The following is a 17,302-nucleotide window of genomic DNA, read 5'->3' as shown; positions in this document are numbered from 1 at the left end:
AGTCCATATTCAATACTGAATAATTAATAGTAGGTACTGAATAATACATAATGTGTGTGTGTGTGTGTGTGTGTGTGTGTGTGTGTGTGTGTGTGTGTGCAGGCAGTGCATGGGGTGATGAAGATGCTGCATTTTCTGACGAGGAGGAAGCGTTTTTTGGCGGCGAGTTTGGTGGTTTTTACCCCTCAGCACGTCTCCCTGCGGCTCCTCTGGGCCCTACAGAACCTGCCTCAGGTACCACCACCCCACCTGACCCCACCAGACCCCAACCTACCCCAACCTACCCCACCTGACCCCACCAGACCCCACCTGACCCCACCAGACCCCAACCTACCCCAACCTACCCCACCTGACCCCACCAGACCCCAACCTACCCCAACCTACCCCACCTGACCCCACCAGACCCCAACCTACCCCACCTGACCCCAACCTACCCCACCTGACCCCACCAGACCCCAACCTACCCCAACCTACCCCACCTGACCCCACCAGACCCCAACCTACCCCACCAGACCCCAACCTACCCCAACCTACCCCACCTGACCCCACCAGACCCCAACCTACCCCAACCTACCCCACCTGACCCCACCAGACCCCAACCTACCCCACCTGACCCCAACCTACCCCACCTGACCCCACCAGACCCCAACCTACCCCACCTGACCCCACCAGACCCCAACCTACCCCACCAGACCCCAACCTACCCCACCAGACCCCAACCTACCCCACCTGACCCCACCAGACCCCAACCTACCCCACCTGACCCCACCAGACCCCAACCTACCCCACCTGACCCCACCAGACCCCAACCTACCCCACCAGACCCCAACCTACCCCAACCTACCCCACCTGACCCCACCAGACCCCAACCTACCCCACCAGACCCCACCAGACCCCAACCTACCCCACCTGACCCCACCAGACCCCAACCTACCCCAACCTACCCCACCTGACCCCACCCTACCCCACCTGACCCCAACCTACCCCACCTGACCCCACCAGACCCCAACCTACCCCACCTGACCCCACCAGACCCCAACCTACCCCACCAGACCCCAACCTACCCCACCTGACCCCACCAGACCCCAACCTACCCCACCTGACCCCACCAGACCCCAACCTACCCCACCTGACCCCACCAGACCCCAACCTACCCCACCTGACCCCACCAGACCCCAACCTACCCCACCTGACCCCACCAGACCCCAACCTACCCCACCTGACCCCACCAGACCCCAACCTACCCCACCAGACCCCAACCTACCCCACCTGACCCCACCAGACCCCAACCTACCCCACCTGACCCCACCAGACCCCAACCTACCCCATCTGACCCCACCTGACCCCAACCTACCCCACCTGACCCCACCAGACCCCAACCTACCCCACCAGACCCCAACCTACCCCACCTGACCCCACCAGACCCCAACCTACCCCACCAGACCCCAACCTACCCCACCTGACCCCACCAGACCCCAACCTACCCCACCTGACCCCAACCTACCCCACCTGACCCCAACCTACCCCACCTGACCCCACCAGACCTAAACCTACCCCACCTGACCCCACCAGACCCCAACCTACCCCACCTTACCCCACCTGACCCCACCAGACCCCAACCTACCCCACCTGACCCCACCAGACCCCAACCTACCCCACCTGACCCCACCAGACCCCAACCTACCCCACCAGACCCCAACCTACCCCACCTGACCCCACCAGACCCCAACCTACCCCACCAGACCCCAACCTACCCCACCTGACCCCAACCTACCCCACCTGACCCCACCAGACCTAAACCTACCCCACCTGACCCCACCAGACCCCAACCTACCCCACCTGACCCCACCAGACCCCAACCTACCCCACCTGACCCCACCAGACCCCAACCTACCCCACCTGACCCCACCAGACCCCAACCTACCCCACCTGACCCCACCAGACCCCAACCTACCCCACCAGACCCCAACCTACCCCACCTGACCCCACCTGACCCCAACCTACCCCACCTGACCCCACCAGACCCCAACCTACCCCACCAGACCCCAACCTACCCCACCTGACCCCACCAGACCCCAACCTACCCCACCAGACCCCAACCTACCCCACCTGACCCCACCAGACCCCAACCTACCCCACCTGACCCCACCAGACCCCAACCTACCCCATCTGACCCCACCTGACCCCAACCTACCCCACCTGACCCCACCAGACCTAAACCTACCCCACCTGACCCCACCAGACCCCAACCTACCCCACCTGACCCCAACCTACCCCACCTGACCCCACCAGACCTAAACCTACCCCACCTGACCCCACCAGACCCCAACCTACCCCACCTTACCCCACCTGACCCCACCAGACCCCAACCTACCCCACCTGACCCCACCAGACCCCAACCTACCCCACCTGACCCCACCAGACCCCAACCTACCCCACCTGACCCCACCAGACCCCAACCTACCCCACCAGACCCCAACCTACCCCACCTGACCCCACCAGACCCCAACCTACCCCACCAGACCCCAACCTACCCCAACTGACCCCAACCTACCCCACCTGACCCCACCAGACCTAAACCTACCCCACCTGACCCCACCAGACCCCAACCTACCCCACCTGACCCCACCAGACCCCAACCTACCCCACCTGACCCCACCAGACCCCAACCTACCCCACCAGACCCCAACCTACCCCACCTGACCCCACCTGACCCCAACCTACCCCACCTGACCCCACCAGACCCCAACCTACCCCACCTGACCCCACCAGACCCCAACCTACCCCACCTGACCCCACCAGACCTAAACCTACCTCACCTGACCCCACCAGACCCCAACCTACCCCACCTGACCCCACCAGACCCCAACCTACCCCACCAGACCCCAACCTACCCCACCTGACCCCACCTGACCCCAACCTACCCCACCAGACCCCAACCTACCCCACCTGACCCCAACCTACCCCACCTGAACCCACCAGACCCCAACCTACCCCACCTGACCCCACCAGACCTAAACCTACCCCACCTGACCCCACCAGACCCCAACCTACCCCACCTGACCCCACCAGACCCCAACCTACCCCACCTGACCCCACCAGACCCCAACCTACCCCATCTGACCCCACCTGACCCCAACCTACCCCACCAGACCCCAACCTACCCCATCTGACCCCACCTGACCCCAACCTACCCCACCTGACCCCACCAGACCCCAACCTACCCCATCTGACCCCACCTGACCCCACCAGACCCCAACCTACCCCACCTGACCCCACCAGACCCCAACCTACCCCACCTGACCCCACCAGACCTAAACCTACCCCACCTGACCCCAACCTACCCCACCTGACCCCACCAGACCTAAACCTACCCCACCTGACCCCACCAGACCTAAACCTACCCCACCTGACCCCACCAGACCCCAACCTACCCACCCGACCCCACCTGACCCCAGTTTTGTAAACAAAACAACAGTTTTGTTTACTTAACTTAACTTAACTTAGCTTAGCTTTAAATGAAAAGAAAACCATGGCGACACCCCTGTTCCTTACTAGTGTCTCTAAAGATGCACCTTATAATCCGCTGCACCTTATATATGAAAATAGAACAGAAAATAGACGTTCATTGATATAATGCACCTTATAGTGCAAAATAATATGGTAATTAATACGCTTTACAGTGACCCTAAGTTAGCGAGAGTAAAGAACGGGTTAATTTAATGTCAATGATGCCTCGTGGTTCTAGTAGAGTGTACACGTCTGAATGTTTGTGCTTTTTGAGTTGATCGGGATATTGCCGGTTCGAATCCCGGTCATGAAGCTTGCCATCAGCTGCCAGAGCCCTGAGAGAGAACAGTTGGTCTTGCTCTCTCTGGGTGGGTACAGTACAGTAGATGGCGCTCTTTATTCCCCTCATCACTCCTAGGGTGATGTGAATCAGCACAAGGCTGCATCTGTGAGCTGATGTATAGGTCGGAAAATTTGAAGAAAATTAAACAATAAATAAAAAATAAATATAAAATAAATTCTGTATCTCTCTGAATCTGTAGCTCAGGCAGGCGGTTGATGAAGGAACATGTTTATTCGGGACCATCGATACTTGGCTGCTTTATAAACTCACTAAAGGTAAAGAGCAGATTTATATTTACTGTTTTTTTTAATGATTTATTGATTTATTTAGTATTTGTTTGTATTTTAAATGTGTGTTTTATTTTCTGCAGGTTTGGTCCACGCCACAGATTATTCTAACGCCAGCTCTACTGCAATATTCGACTCGTATCAGGTATATATTCAGACCTGCCTGGGTTTATATAAGGCATTTAAAAGCTGTGAGACATTTAAACTTTAAAATCCGCTGATATTTGGTACATTGTGAATAGAATAAAATAGAATAGAACAGCAAAATGCAGTTTAGCATCCTCTCTAAGGCAGCAGTTAAAAGCAAAAACAATAAAATGGTTAAAAACTATAGCAATAAACATAATTACAAAATATATATTCATTATATTTTCATAATATCCATGATATTGATATTATGATATTATATTGATAATGTTTGGTGTTACACTTTTGCTGGGTTGAGTGTAGGGCTGCAACGATTAGTCGATATAATCGAAATTTCATTGTCAACTAATCGCTAATTTGTAACAGTACTGCATTACTCAAAGTAAATGGCTCACTCCAAAAGTGCCCAACCTCAACAGATTACATTTTTAACCACTAAATATCAGTAATTTCCACCTTTTTTTTTTTAATCTAGACATTTAAATGCCTTTTGAAATCTCATGTTCAGCTGTTTCTATCGTTTTATCATTCTATCATAGAGATGGAGGACATGGCAGAAGTAATCATTAGTTGAGTGTAGAGTCGTCGAATCCCTGAGTGAATCAGATCAGGAATCGAGCGCAAGTTGGAATCAATGATTCTAAACGTTGTGTAGAAGCTCATGTGTTGCTATGAGGCTGTAAGCCTCTGGGAAACTTAGAGATGACACAGAGCTCTCCCCAGACACTGGATTATACTACAGAACTGAAAACTGAGCATATCTTTCTCAAAAAATGTAGAATATATAATTAAAAATTACTTTGTAACTCATATATTATGTAGATGTATTAAACACACAGTGATCTATTTTAAACGTTTATTTCTTTTATTGTTGTTTATTGATTATGGTTTACAGCCAATGAAAACCCAAAAATCATTATTATATCATATATATAGACCTATTGATAATTTTGGTAAGCAGTGTGGGCCGTGTGCCAAGTCCTGCTGGAAAATGAAATCTACATCTCCATATAAGTTTCTTGAGGTGTGAAGTTTCCACCAATCAGTGATGGTTTATGGAGATGTGGATTTCATTTTCCAGCAGGACTTGGCACACTGCCCACACTGCTTACAAAAGTAACAATTGGTCTCATTATATAATATTCAAATAGTCCAAGACACTGATTATTGGGTTTTCATTGGCTGTAATCCATAATAATCAACAATAAAAGAAATAATCAATTAAAATAGATAATTTTCTACTGAATTACTAAAATAAAGTAACTTTTTTTAATGATATATTCTATATTCTATATTTTGAGATGCACTAGTATATGTAGAAATATCTAAAAAGAAATGCTACAGTTGTGTTTACACCAGCAGCTCAGAGCCTCATATCAACACGTGGCCTTCTAAACAATTAGAATCATTAGAACCATTGATTCCAATCTGCACTCGATTCCTGATCCGAATCACTTGAATCAAGGGATTCAACGACTCTACACTTAACCCATCGTAAGTGTAACACCACACAGATCACACGATCATGATAGATCAAAGTACTAGTAATAAATGGTGAATTTGAGTGTTTTTTTAATGTTTAATATTAAATATATATGTGTATATATGTTTCAGATGTGCTGGAGTGGGTTTCTGTGTTCACTGGTTTCTCTACCTCTCTCAATCTTCCCCAAAGTTCAGAACACCAGGTAACCAATAACATCCCTCACCTGAGATTACTCTTCATCTATTATCTTGTCATTAACTCCACCCCCTTACTTTTATCTTTTTTTTCTCTTTTATCTCTTTTTTAGCCACAATTTTGGCTCGTCTGATCCCTCCATCTTTGGGGTTCCTATTCCAATCATGTCAGTTGTGAGTATTGTTCATAAGTTATATAAAAATAAAAATTGGTATGGCATCCCGTGACTTTTGCCATCACTTATTTAAGCTGAGAAATATTACACTGACTTGTGGGATATGTGGGCGGAGTCTCCTGCATTGAATGATCATGTGATTTCTGAGTTGCTGAAAGAGTTTGTTGTCGAGGAATCATCATTTGCTTCTATGAGCCAATTGCTTGGCTCCGCCCCTATTGTGACATCATAATAATAATACCTGAATAGAACCACCCTGGCTCCACCCCTCACCCGTCAACCCCCACTAGAGCCCCGCCCACTAGATCATTTGAAGAAACACTTCCATTTTGGTCTGCTGGTTAAAAACCTCATAAGACAGTAAACAGCAGGATTAGTCAGCAGACTTCTTCTGAGTGAGGGATCTTTAACTACTGCCCGTGGCAAGTCAGCAGATGAGGGAAATAAACTAGCTTGTTTGTTTTTTGTTTTTTTTTGACATTCAGAACAATCTAACGCAAATATGTGGTAAATGTGTGTGTGTGTGTGTGTGTGTGTGTAGATGGCTGACCAGCAGGCGGCGATGTTCGGCGAGTGCTGCTTCCATACGGGCGATGTTAAAATCACCATGGGAACGGGGACCTTCATGGACATCAACACAGGAAACAAACCACACACATCAGTGGCTGGTACACACACAAACACACACACACACACAAACAAACACACACAAACAAACACACACACACACACTATACACAAACAGCTGTAAAATTAACCAATTCCAAATCCTCCAAACTGTTACATCACAGTCTCGACTCTTTATACTTTATGTACATCCCCCAATTTACAATTCACACAGTATTCTGTAAAATTTTGATTTATTTGGTGAAATAAAGTTAAATATTTATTATGTATTTATTATAAAACAAGTTTTAATGACACTAGTAAGAACCAGAGGTGTCGCCATGTTTTCCTTCTAATTCAGTGGTGAGACCTGTAAAACTAAGCTAAGATAAGAAAACAAAACTGTATATAAAATATATATATTTTAAAGTTAATCGAGTGCTGGATGTTAATCTACACAGATTTCTCTCCTGAAAACTGTTTATTTGGGTGAGGAATGTAAAGAGCTTCTGTTTATTTACAGTTAGCTTAGATTTACAGAATTACTGTAAGGCACGGTGCAGCAGCATTAGCAGCTAACTGCTAGCACTAGTCACAGTTAGTGACTAATGTCGCCCAACCCTGAGTGTTCCGGTAAACCAGGGTTATATTTGTTAGCAGTTAGCAACAGAATACAGGCCGATAATACTCAGATCTGAACGACGAATAGCTAGCGCTTAGCGCAGTTAGCGACTAATGCTAATGCTGCTCCAGCAGTGCTAGCCTGGTTTAGCAACAGACTACTTCCAAAACCTCCAAACTGTTACATCACAGTCCCTACTCATTACACGTACACCTCCCTAATTTACAATGAATAAACGATCCTGTGATAAATCCTGTGATATACAAATAAAAGGAAGAAAATAAATGCAATAAAAAGGTAAATGGGCAAAAGTAAAAACAGTAATAAAACAAATGAAATGAAAGCATGAAATAAAATAAATAAAATAAAAGGGCTAAAAGGCAAAACATAAAATTAAATAAATAAAAAGACAAAATAATTAAATAGTAAATAAAAAAGTGAAAGAAAAACTAAAACAGTTACAGTTAGATTTTAAACATTTTTTTTTAATACCTGATAATAAAAGCTGAAAAGTTGATTTTTTTTATCTCATATTCGTCTTTTATAATGTTAAACCCAAATGTTTTTAGTTAACAGCAGAAATGAATGGATCGGAATCACTGTTTTATTTTTAGTGTCTGTATTTTTATGTACAGAATGTAGTTTTTTACTGTTTTTCTCTCTTTTCTCTCTGCAGGTCTGTATCCTCTGGTGGGCTGGAAGATTGGATCTGAGGTGGTGTATCTCGCTGAGGGAAACGCCGCTGGAACAGGAACCGCTATTAAATGGGCTCAGGAGATCGGTGAGCTACAACACCTAATTTTAATAAACCACAAAGAAAAATATGTGGAATTATTTAGTAAACCAAAAAAGTGTTAACCAAATCAGAATATGTTTTATATTTGAGATTCTTAGATGATCAGTTTTGAACATCTCTGCTGGATTTTCTCAGTCAGTTTTATGAGGTAGAGTCTCCTGGAATTCAGGCTTTCAGTTAACAGCTGTGCTGAACTCATCAAGAGTTAATTACTTGAATTTCTTGTCTCTTAATAAAGTGTTTGAGAGCATCAGTTAAAGTAAAGTAGTGAAGAGGTAGAGTTACAGGTATACAGTGAATAGTGAATATTTCAGTAATGTTCTAATCTAGCGATTTTTAACTGGTGCATTGGGATATTTAAAATTAATTATCTTTTATTTTTGGGGAAAAAAAGACTGAGTTTGTTACTAGAGTACTCTGAATGCAGAGATATGCAGAAAAGTGATATTTAGTTTTTTTGTAGTAACTTTCATACATGTAGTTGTCATATTCCTTGAAATTTCGTTTAAAAATTGCATCTAAATTTATTTTGCATCAGTTGACAGCTGGTTCGAATCCTGTTTATGCGGTTTGCCATCAGAGGCCAGACCTTGTAAATTCGGGACAAAATAGAATAAAAAATGACTTTGCATGCATATGCATTGTGGCGTGAGGAGGCGGGGGAATCGTGGGTCCGCCCCACGCCGGAGCGCACAGCCCAATGTGTCCCAGCTGGCTCGCATCCGGACTGATTAAGCAGCCGGCTGGGACAGACATAAAACTCAGCCTCAGCTCACTGAAAGGGAACTTTGACTGGGGAGCTGAGGGCTGAGGCTGCGCGGACTCGTATTTAAACTTAATCTAAAGTTAAGTAATTCTACAGACTCTAGAGCCCCATTGGGCTGAGTTATGTTTTGAGTTGTTTTTGGGTGTGGTGGAGGGCATTTAAAATAAAAGGTGTGATTTGAGTTCATTTACTCCCCGTGTCTGTGTTCTCTGTGTGCTTCCTCCTTCCGGGTCACAGTGGTCACGCCCCCCTACCCCAGGGGCCTACCACAGCATGTTTAAATGGATTTTTGAAGGCTATTTTTCTATGCATTCTATAAAAGTGGGTTGCAAATGAATGACCATTAGAAAATGTGGGTCCCGAGCTGAGAGTGTTCGAGAACCCCTGTTTTAATCCATATTATGAGAGGTGAGAACTAACTTCTCAACTAAGTAAAGAAAAAAATATTTTAGGTAAAAATGAAGGTCAGTCAATCAAAAAAAGAAGAATTTCAAGAGGTTTGAAAGTATCTTAAAGTGCAGTTACCTCAAAGACCAAATTATATTATAAAGATGGAACTGGCACTAATCAGGACTAATCAGGACCGCCCTAGGTAAGAGCAGGAAGAGCGAGAGTATCCTCTGTTGTACAGGATAAGTTTATCAGAGTTTCCAGCCTCAGAAACCACAAGTTAACAAACAGCTCCCCAGATAAGAGCGTCTAAATTCTTCACAGAGTATTTTAAGTTACTACATGATTCCTTATGTGTTCCTTAATGGTCTGGATCACTTTACTATTCATTTACTATGTAGGAAAATAATAAAACATTAAATGAGAAGGTGTGTACAAAACCTTTGACCTGTGCTGTATGTTGTCAGTAACTGGTGAATATTTGATGCATTTTATTTTATTTCCTTGTTTTGCCTTTATCTCCTACAGAGCTCTTCTCGGATGTGAAGGACACTGTAGTTATGGCCAATAGCGTGAAGGACTCGGACGGTGTGTGTTTTGTGCCTTCATTCAGTGGCCTGCAGGTGAGTCTTTGCTATCGTAACGACGGGAAAAGTTCACCTTGTGCGGCTCGAAACTCAAAACAAAAGGCATGTACTAATTCTGTGGTTAATTTTGGGCGTAACGTGAATTAATAAACCAATCAGAGCGTCTCTTGCTCATCATTCCCTTTAAGAGTAGGTCAGGTGAGCTCTGTCTTTGGTGGATTGCTATTTTAACGGTGCAGCTACCTGGATGTGTTCAACAAACTCTTCTCAGCAGAGGAAACTGAGCTGCTGGTTGACGCTGTGAAGGAGCTCCAGCAGCTCATTTACGGGAACAGCAATGTTATTTTATTTACTATTCTGTTTATTGTTGATGTAAAAGTTGGGCTTGCACACTTAGGGTAATAAACATATGACTGGTGACTGTTGTCAGGGTTTTATTCAGTCAGTGGAGCTCCTGTGTTTTCTGTTACCAAGATAAACAAGATAAAACTCCAGAAATGTACCTGAACACACCTCATTTCCAGAACACCACGCCCATAAGTGTAGATATATTCAGAAGCTCTGCTGCTGTTTAAATGATTCAGATTCTGAATTAAGGATTAAAGTGAAACTTAGCATAAAGCGCTGCTCTGTTGTGCAGATTTTAGATATGGTTCACATTAAAATAAAAAAATTGGATATTTTAACGTTTAGCTGATGTGTTAATGTAGTCTCAGAGTCTCTCCACACTTCCTCACCTTTTTTGTTTTTTTGTGTTTTTCCGAATTATAATTTGTTGTTTTGTTCTGTAATTTAATGCTTGCGGTTGAGCACAGGCAGCTCTGCAGTAAGTCACTGCTCATATATTCATGAGTTACTGATCTCTGCACCAGAAGTGTGCGGCAATATATCATTTCACCACCTGTGTGTGTGTGTGTCTGTGTGTGTGTGTGTGTGTGTGTGTGTGTTTCCTAGGCTCCACTGAATGACCCAAAGGCATGTGCTGCTTTTATGGGCCTCAAACCCTCCACCACCAAGAGCCACCTGGTCCGAGCGATACTGGAGTCCATCGCATTCAGGTAACATATATACTGAATATATATATATATATATATATATACAGTTACAGTAGTGCTATAGTGCAGTCCACCAACAGCATCCTTTAGGCAGGTGTCCTGTGTCCAGTGTCCTCAAGGCAGCATTCTGAAGGCATTTCCCTGTGGGCAGAATTTTAAAGGGAAATTTTTGGCAGCGTCCTGTAAAAAGTATCCTGTTGGCAGTGTCCTGTATGTGGGCAGGTTCCTGTAGGCATTGTCCGTTGGCAGTGTCCTGTGGTAAGAGTCCTGTGGCGAGTGACCTGTGGGCAGAGTCCTGTGGGTAGGATTTTCAGGGGAAAGTGTCCTGTTAGTAGTTTCCTGATGTCAGCGTCCTGTGTGTGGGCAATGTCCTCTGGGAAACGTCCTGTAGGCATCATCCTGTGGTCAGTGTCCTGTAGAAAGCATCTTGTAGGCAATGGCCTGTAGAAAGCGTCTTGTAGGCAATGGCCTGTGGTCAGTGTCCTGTAGAAAGCATCTTGTAGGCAGTGTCCTGTAGAAAGCGTCTTGTAGGCAATGGCCTGTGGTCAGTGTCCTGTAGAAAGCATCTTGTAACATATAACATTGTAGAGACTGTTATTAGTGTAAAAATGTCTCACTTTACAACATGTGTAATAATGCTAAACCTGCTAAGTGCAGTTCAGCCACTGACCTAGTCTTAGAGTCTCTGTAAAACACCAAATCCACCGGAGATCCTATTTAAACCTATAGTTACTTACACACAGAGGTGGGGAGTCCAGATCCAGAAAGTAAAAATCCACCCTGTTTTAAACATACACCTACCTATCTCAATTGTACTTGGCTGGTGGTGTTTTTCCTCCATAGACTAATTCTAACCATTTGTTTCTTAGCTCTGAATTACTGGGTAAAGTATATAAACACTGATGTGTTATTCGCACAAATAACACAGGAATGAACTGCATGCTGTTCCTAGCGCTGTTAGTTATCTCCTATCTGACGAGACGGCGTCGCCGCCCGGCTTCAGCTCTGTCTGTGGGCGGCCCCGAGCCGAGGTGGGCGGGGCCATGAATACTAATTGACGGGTTGATGTAGACACGGTGCTTTTCCTGATCGACTCGTTTTTTTCTGAATATTTTCTTTTACTAGCTGCTGCAGACAATGAGGAAGAGTTTCATATGTGCAGCATCATAACAGACCTTTAATCGATATATATTATATTGCTTTTTTATTGCAGGAATAAGCAGCTGTTTGATGTGATGCTCCGAGAGACACGGATACCCATCACTAAAATACGGTAATGATCTGCTCTCATTACTGTGAGGATTTGGTTGCATTCAGTAAAAATCCAATTAGTAGTTTGTAATTTGTGTGTGTGTGTGTGTGTGTGTGTGTGTGTGCAGGGCTGATGGTGGCGTCTGTACAAATGATTTTATCATGCAGTTGACCACAGACCTGCTGGGGCGTAAGATCTCGAGGCCGGCTCATTTCGACATGTCGTGTTTGGGGGCGGCGTTCGTTGCTGGTTTGGGAGTCGGTAAGAAAACCATCCTGAACTAAAATATATTTATTTTTTATTATTTTTTATGTAGCTTAAAGTCAGCAGTCCTGTGGAGCACAAATCTGACATACATCTAGAATTTTGAATTTTGTTTATGTGATTTAAATATCCTTGTATAAATTAATGAATTCATTCATTTGAATTTTAACTTTTTTTTTGTGTTTTGCATCATGTGAACTTGTAGGTAGAGAGAAAATTTATGTTTAAAATAAAAATTATGAAAAGAAATAGCAAATAGCGAAATAAAATAATGATTTACAAATTCAAATCTATTTGATTCAAATAAATTAGGCCAAGTGTAAAAAATCCAGTAGATATATATGGATTGATGTATCTGAAATGTATTTATTTTAACGTTTTTTAATCTAATTTTTTTTTTTCACTTCAACTGTAAGAGACATAATCTAACAATAATCAAGAAAATCACTGTATATGATTATTAAATAATTAATTTACATTTAAATGCATGAAAAATCTTATTTGACACAATATTTGGAACAGAAACGTTGCAACTGTTTGCAATTACAGAGGTCAGGCGTTTCCAGTAGTTCTTGTTCTAAGTTTGCACAAACACTGCAGCAATCATATATTATATACAGATCTTTTACAGATATTTCAGCGAAACCTTGACTTTCAGCTCCTCCAAAGATTTTTCATCGAGTTCAGGTGTGGAGACTGGTTACACCACTCCACGACCTTGAAATGCTTCTTTACGGAGCCACTGCTTAGTTGAACTGGCTGTGTGTTTTGGGTCATTGTCATGCTGGAAGACCCAGCCACCACCCATCTTCAAGTCAAGTAGTTTTATTGTCAATACTGTATATGTACAGGACATACAGAGAATTTAAATCATGTTACTCTTACCAGAGAGGGCGCCAAATCCCCAAATTCTTAAAATCCCCAAAACTTACAAACTGTTGCTTTAATTATTATGTGCAATACACAGTATCACAGATTAAGCCAGGCGGACACTGTGCGATTTTTGTAATCGGATGCGTTCTGGAGAGCTCAAACAGCACGTTTGAATCGTTTGTCGTGTATGAACAACGCCTGCGATTCATCTGCACACACTGTACGGTCCGACTGACCTGCTGCGACGGGGGAGCTTACACTGCACGTCTAAATGCAGCCCGTAGGCGGAGCTTTCTTTGCGTACAAACTCTCGCTTCAACACAACGCCTTGCAAAAGAAAGCGCTTCTTTGCTTATTTGTGCCCTGTTGTGCGCTGAAAGTCCACAGAAGAGACGTACATGGACTCGCAGGTGGCTGAGGCGACGTGGACTCTACGGGTTGTCCGTTTTACAGAAGGAGAGCGCATAGAAAAATGACTGCGCGTCAGGCTGCGAAAGAAACACCAGCAGCTTAAATAAAATAAAATAATTTTATTTTTTATTCTGTTTATTGTTTATGTAAAAACTGGTTTTGCAACACTGAATATTAAACAAGCAATCGGTTATTCACACTGGATAGGGACCCTCATTTACAGTGCCGCTGAGCATTAACAGTTTAAAAGGGATTAAAAATATATATAAAAAATAGGAATAAAAACTGACATTTATTATAGACGAATAAAATATATACGTAAAAAAGAAAAAATAGGACCTTTTAAAAAGATCATAAAAATTTACATAAAAGGTAAAAAATGTATATCTTATGAAGATATATATTTAATGATTTGATTAATAAAAGAAGAAAAATAATTAAAATGAATAAATAAAAAATATAAAATATAAACTCATTAAAAATTCGTTTAAAATAACCCAGACTTTCTGCAGAATAATCAAAGTTTCAGTTAGTTTCAGTTTCAAATCATGAAAACAGCTCACCAAAACCTCAAACTATTCTTTATATTTGACAATATTTACTTACAGGCCCTTACTTATTTTTATTCAACTGAACTGAGTTTCTGTAGCCTCGCGCTGAATTCAGCTCCGCGCTGCGAAAGAGAGCGAGAGAGAGGCGCAGTGCATTTTTTCCGATTTATCTTTATTAATTATCAGTACATTTATTAGCTTTAGTAAGTTTAATAGCACTAATTTTACTACACTTCTCCGACCTTATTTATTAAAACGTTTATTTTAGAAGACAGAGGTTATTATGCGCGCAATGCCACGCGCTGCGCTAAGCTGACTTTGCGTGGCTAATATTCTGGAGCACTGGACGAGATTTTAATTAATAAATTAACATATTTATAATTTTAATAAATTTGCCCTGGCGAAAAGAAACGAATTATAAAATATAGCTTTATATTTCTGTGCATGTTTTAAGTTTTATATAATTGACGGGCAGCACCAGACGCTGACAATGTGCTTTATTTTTCAGATATAACAGCAAAGTGAAATAAAATAAATTTATGTTTGTCAAAGTTATTTTCTCTTTTAATTTTTCTTTTCAAAAACTCCAGCTATTGACTGAGAATAAGCATCTGTTGAAATTCTTAAACAGCAGAATGCCTGTGTCTGCTATATTAAGCTATAAGTCTGTGTACCGAACATAAATATAAATCCTTATAACTGACAGAAATAAATATGACTAATAATTATTTATAGTTACTGTGCAGATTTTTGGGAAAACAGGTCGTGACGTTAAGAAATCGGCCCGCAAAACAGCTCACACTGTGAGACAAGCGACCAACATTTCTGGCATGTCAGAAATCCCTGGTCGCGTCCGACTGCTCATTCGCAGCTCGTATGGGCAATTAATCGGACATCGCTTCCCCTCTCACACTGCACGACAAACGACGCACGATCAAGCTAAAATTCGGCCCGATCATGAAATTCAGTCGCATCCGACCAGATCGGGCTTAAAATCGGGCTAAAATCGCACAGTGTCCGCCTGGCTTAATGCATATTACATAAAATAAAAACACCCGGAAACTTTTGGAAAAGTCATGTAAATTTGCTTAACAAATCTTTTTCAGTTTATCGATGGAGAAAATTTATTTTGAGCTACAAATATATCAGCTCAGAGTTAATTCAGTAATTTAACCCTAAACAATGGAGTTCTTAGGATCTGACACACATATTATTATTTATTAAGATTGTGTGTTTTAACATTTTATCTGATTGATTACTGTAATCAATTTTAATTATAGTTTTAGTAGATTTTTTTTGGTTTTACTGTGCATTTCTGCACGGATGTTTTAAAAATCATATGGTCATGAAAATTTGCCTTAATGGCCTGGAAAAGTCACGAGAAAATCATGGTTGAATGTATTGGTTTAAATGTGTATGAACCCTGATATTAGTGCTGTAATTCTGCTTTAATTCTTTTTTCTTTTTCTTTACCTGTACAGGTTACTGGAAGAGTAAAGAGGAGCTGAAGAAGCTGCAGATGACGGATCGTCTCTTCCTGCCTCAGTGTGGTAAAGGAGACTGCTGTAATGGAGCCGTCTATAAACCAGTCCTGCAGAACTGGGAGGAAGCCCTGCAGCGCTCCATGCACTGGTACAGCCAGTCTTAACCCACAGCAACCCTGCAGTTTTACACCAGTTTTACACCAATTTTACCAACAACTACCTTGTTTAAACCATTAATTGGCCTTTTTACCAAAAACATCCACATATATATATATATATATATATATATATATATATATATATATATATATATACACTATATACAGTGTATATATACATAATATAGCTTATCTGACCACCACTTATCTAAAAAAAAGAAAAAAAAAAGTCAGTTAATTTGAAAACCATTTCAGAAATATATATATATATAATATCACTGATAAAACGAGATAAAAACAGCATAAAAAGCGTGATTTTCCAGCTTGTTTTGGCTGCTGCGCCTGCACAGATCTCCACACCACTGCAACCCTCCTCCACTCTCTTTACAAGCAGCAAGCCGATTGGCAGTTTTTGCTGAGGGGCGGGACTTCAGAAATCCATGAAAATGCGCTATGAATAATAGCATTACGCAAAATCCCATTCGTACAGCGGCCAGTAACAGAAGAATATCACAGTATTGTGATATCATTGTTATCGGGTGAAATACATACAATGTACATACAATACATATACAGTATGTTTCCAATAAAATGGCCACTAATGAGTGTATATGAGAGTAATGCAGTGATAGATAGCCTTGTGCTACTCACGTGAGCAGAATGACGACATGCGCAATCTTTAAAATATTCAGCATTTTTCATATTTTATACAATATATTTTTGTAAAATATATATTTTTATCCATTAAACACATTTTACCCATTTATAGTATTGTGTGGAGACGCACGTGGGCCGAGTCTGCAGGACTTTAAACTGTGTACCGTTCAGATAAAACAGCATACGCAGCTGATTGGCTTATAATACGAGGCCACGCCCACTCTGTTAATGTTTATCTGCAGTCAGAGTGCACTTCTAAACACACTCTGAACCTGTTTAACGGACTGTTGGACTTTAAATGGCCTTTGGATGGTAAATAATAGAAAATAAATATATAGAGCACTGCTTGTACTGCTTATTTACCAAGTTTCAATGAACTCTGATGAATGGAGATCATTATTAAAGCGATAGTTTGGTAGAAAATTTTAATTATTCCAAATATAGCCAATCAGATGAGTCATATTTGGTGCATTTATTTTAACCCACCAATTAGCACAAGGCTAACTTTAAATATAAAGTACTGAACAGAAACTAACTATATTTTAAAACAGTTGCCTCTGTTAATGATGTCCATATTTATATAGATAGGGATGGACAAAATGGCCAAAACTTATATATTACTATATATCAATATATCTCTAATATATATATATATGATTTTTGACCATATTTGTCATAATTACTATT

At 42.4% G+C, this 17,302-nt stretch overlaps 1 protein-coding gene across 1 annotated transcript in view; it reads left to right on the top strand.

Annotated features, from left to right (window-relative positions):
* Window positions 1–16,568, top strand: part of gk5 (glycerol kinase 5) — a 29,270-nt gene extending 12,702 nt beyond the window's left edge. Inside the window, exons 5-16 of the mRNA XM_049476753.1 lie at window positions 103–234; window positions 4,053–4,128; window positions 4,224–4,285; window positions 5,902–5,975; window positions 6,081–6,141; window positions 6,685–6,811; window positions 8,048–8,152; window positions 9,852–9,946; window positions 10,865–10,968; window positions 12,179–12,238; window positions 12,345–12,478; window positions 15,798–16,568. Coding sequence (XP_049332710.1) covers window positions 103–234; window positions 4,053–4,128; window positions 4,224–4,285; window positions 5,902–5,975; window positions 6,081–6,141; window positions 6,685–6,811; window positions 8,048–8,152; window positions 9,852–9,946; window positions 10,865–10,968; window positions 12,179–12,238; window positions 12,345–12,478; window positions 15,798–15,964 — 1,197 coding nt within the window. The 3' untranslated portion in view covers window positions 15,965–16,568. The remainder of the gene's footprint in view (window positions 1–102; window positions 235–4,052; window positions 4,129–4,223; window positions 4,286–5,901; window positions 5,976–6,080; window positions 6,142–6,684; window positions 6,812–8,047; window positions 8,153–9,851; window positions 9,947–10,864; window positions 10,969–12,178; window positions 12,239–12,344; window positions 12,479–15,797) is intronic.
* The last annotated feature ends 734 nt before the right edge of the window (window positions 16,569–17,302 follow it).

Source organism: Astyanax mexicanus, chromosome 4 (assembly GCF_023375975.1).
Source record: "Astyanax mexicanus isolate ESR-SI-001 chromosome 4, AstMex3_surface, whole genome shotgun sequence".
In the NCBI taxonomy this organism is placed as follows: domain Eukaryota; kingdom Metazoa; phylum Chordata; class Actinopteri; order Characiformes; family Acestrorhamphidae; genus Astyanax; species Astyanax mexicanus.
Note: the sequence above shows the minus strand (reverse complement) of the source record. Positions and strands in the feature narration are given on the sequence as shown.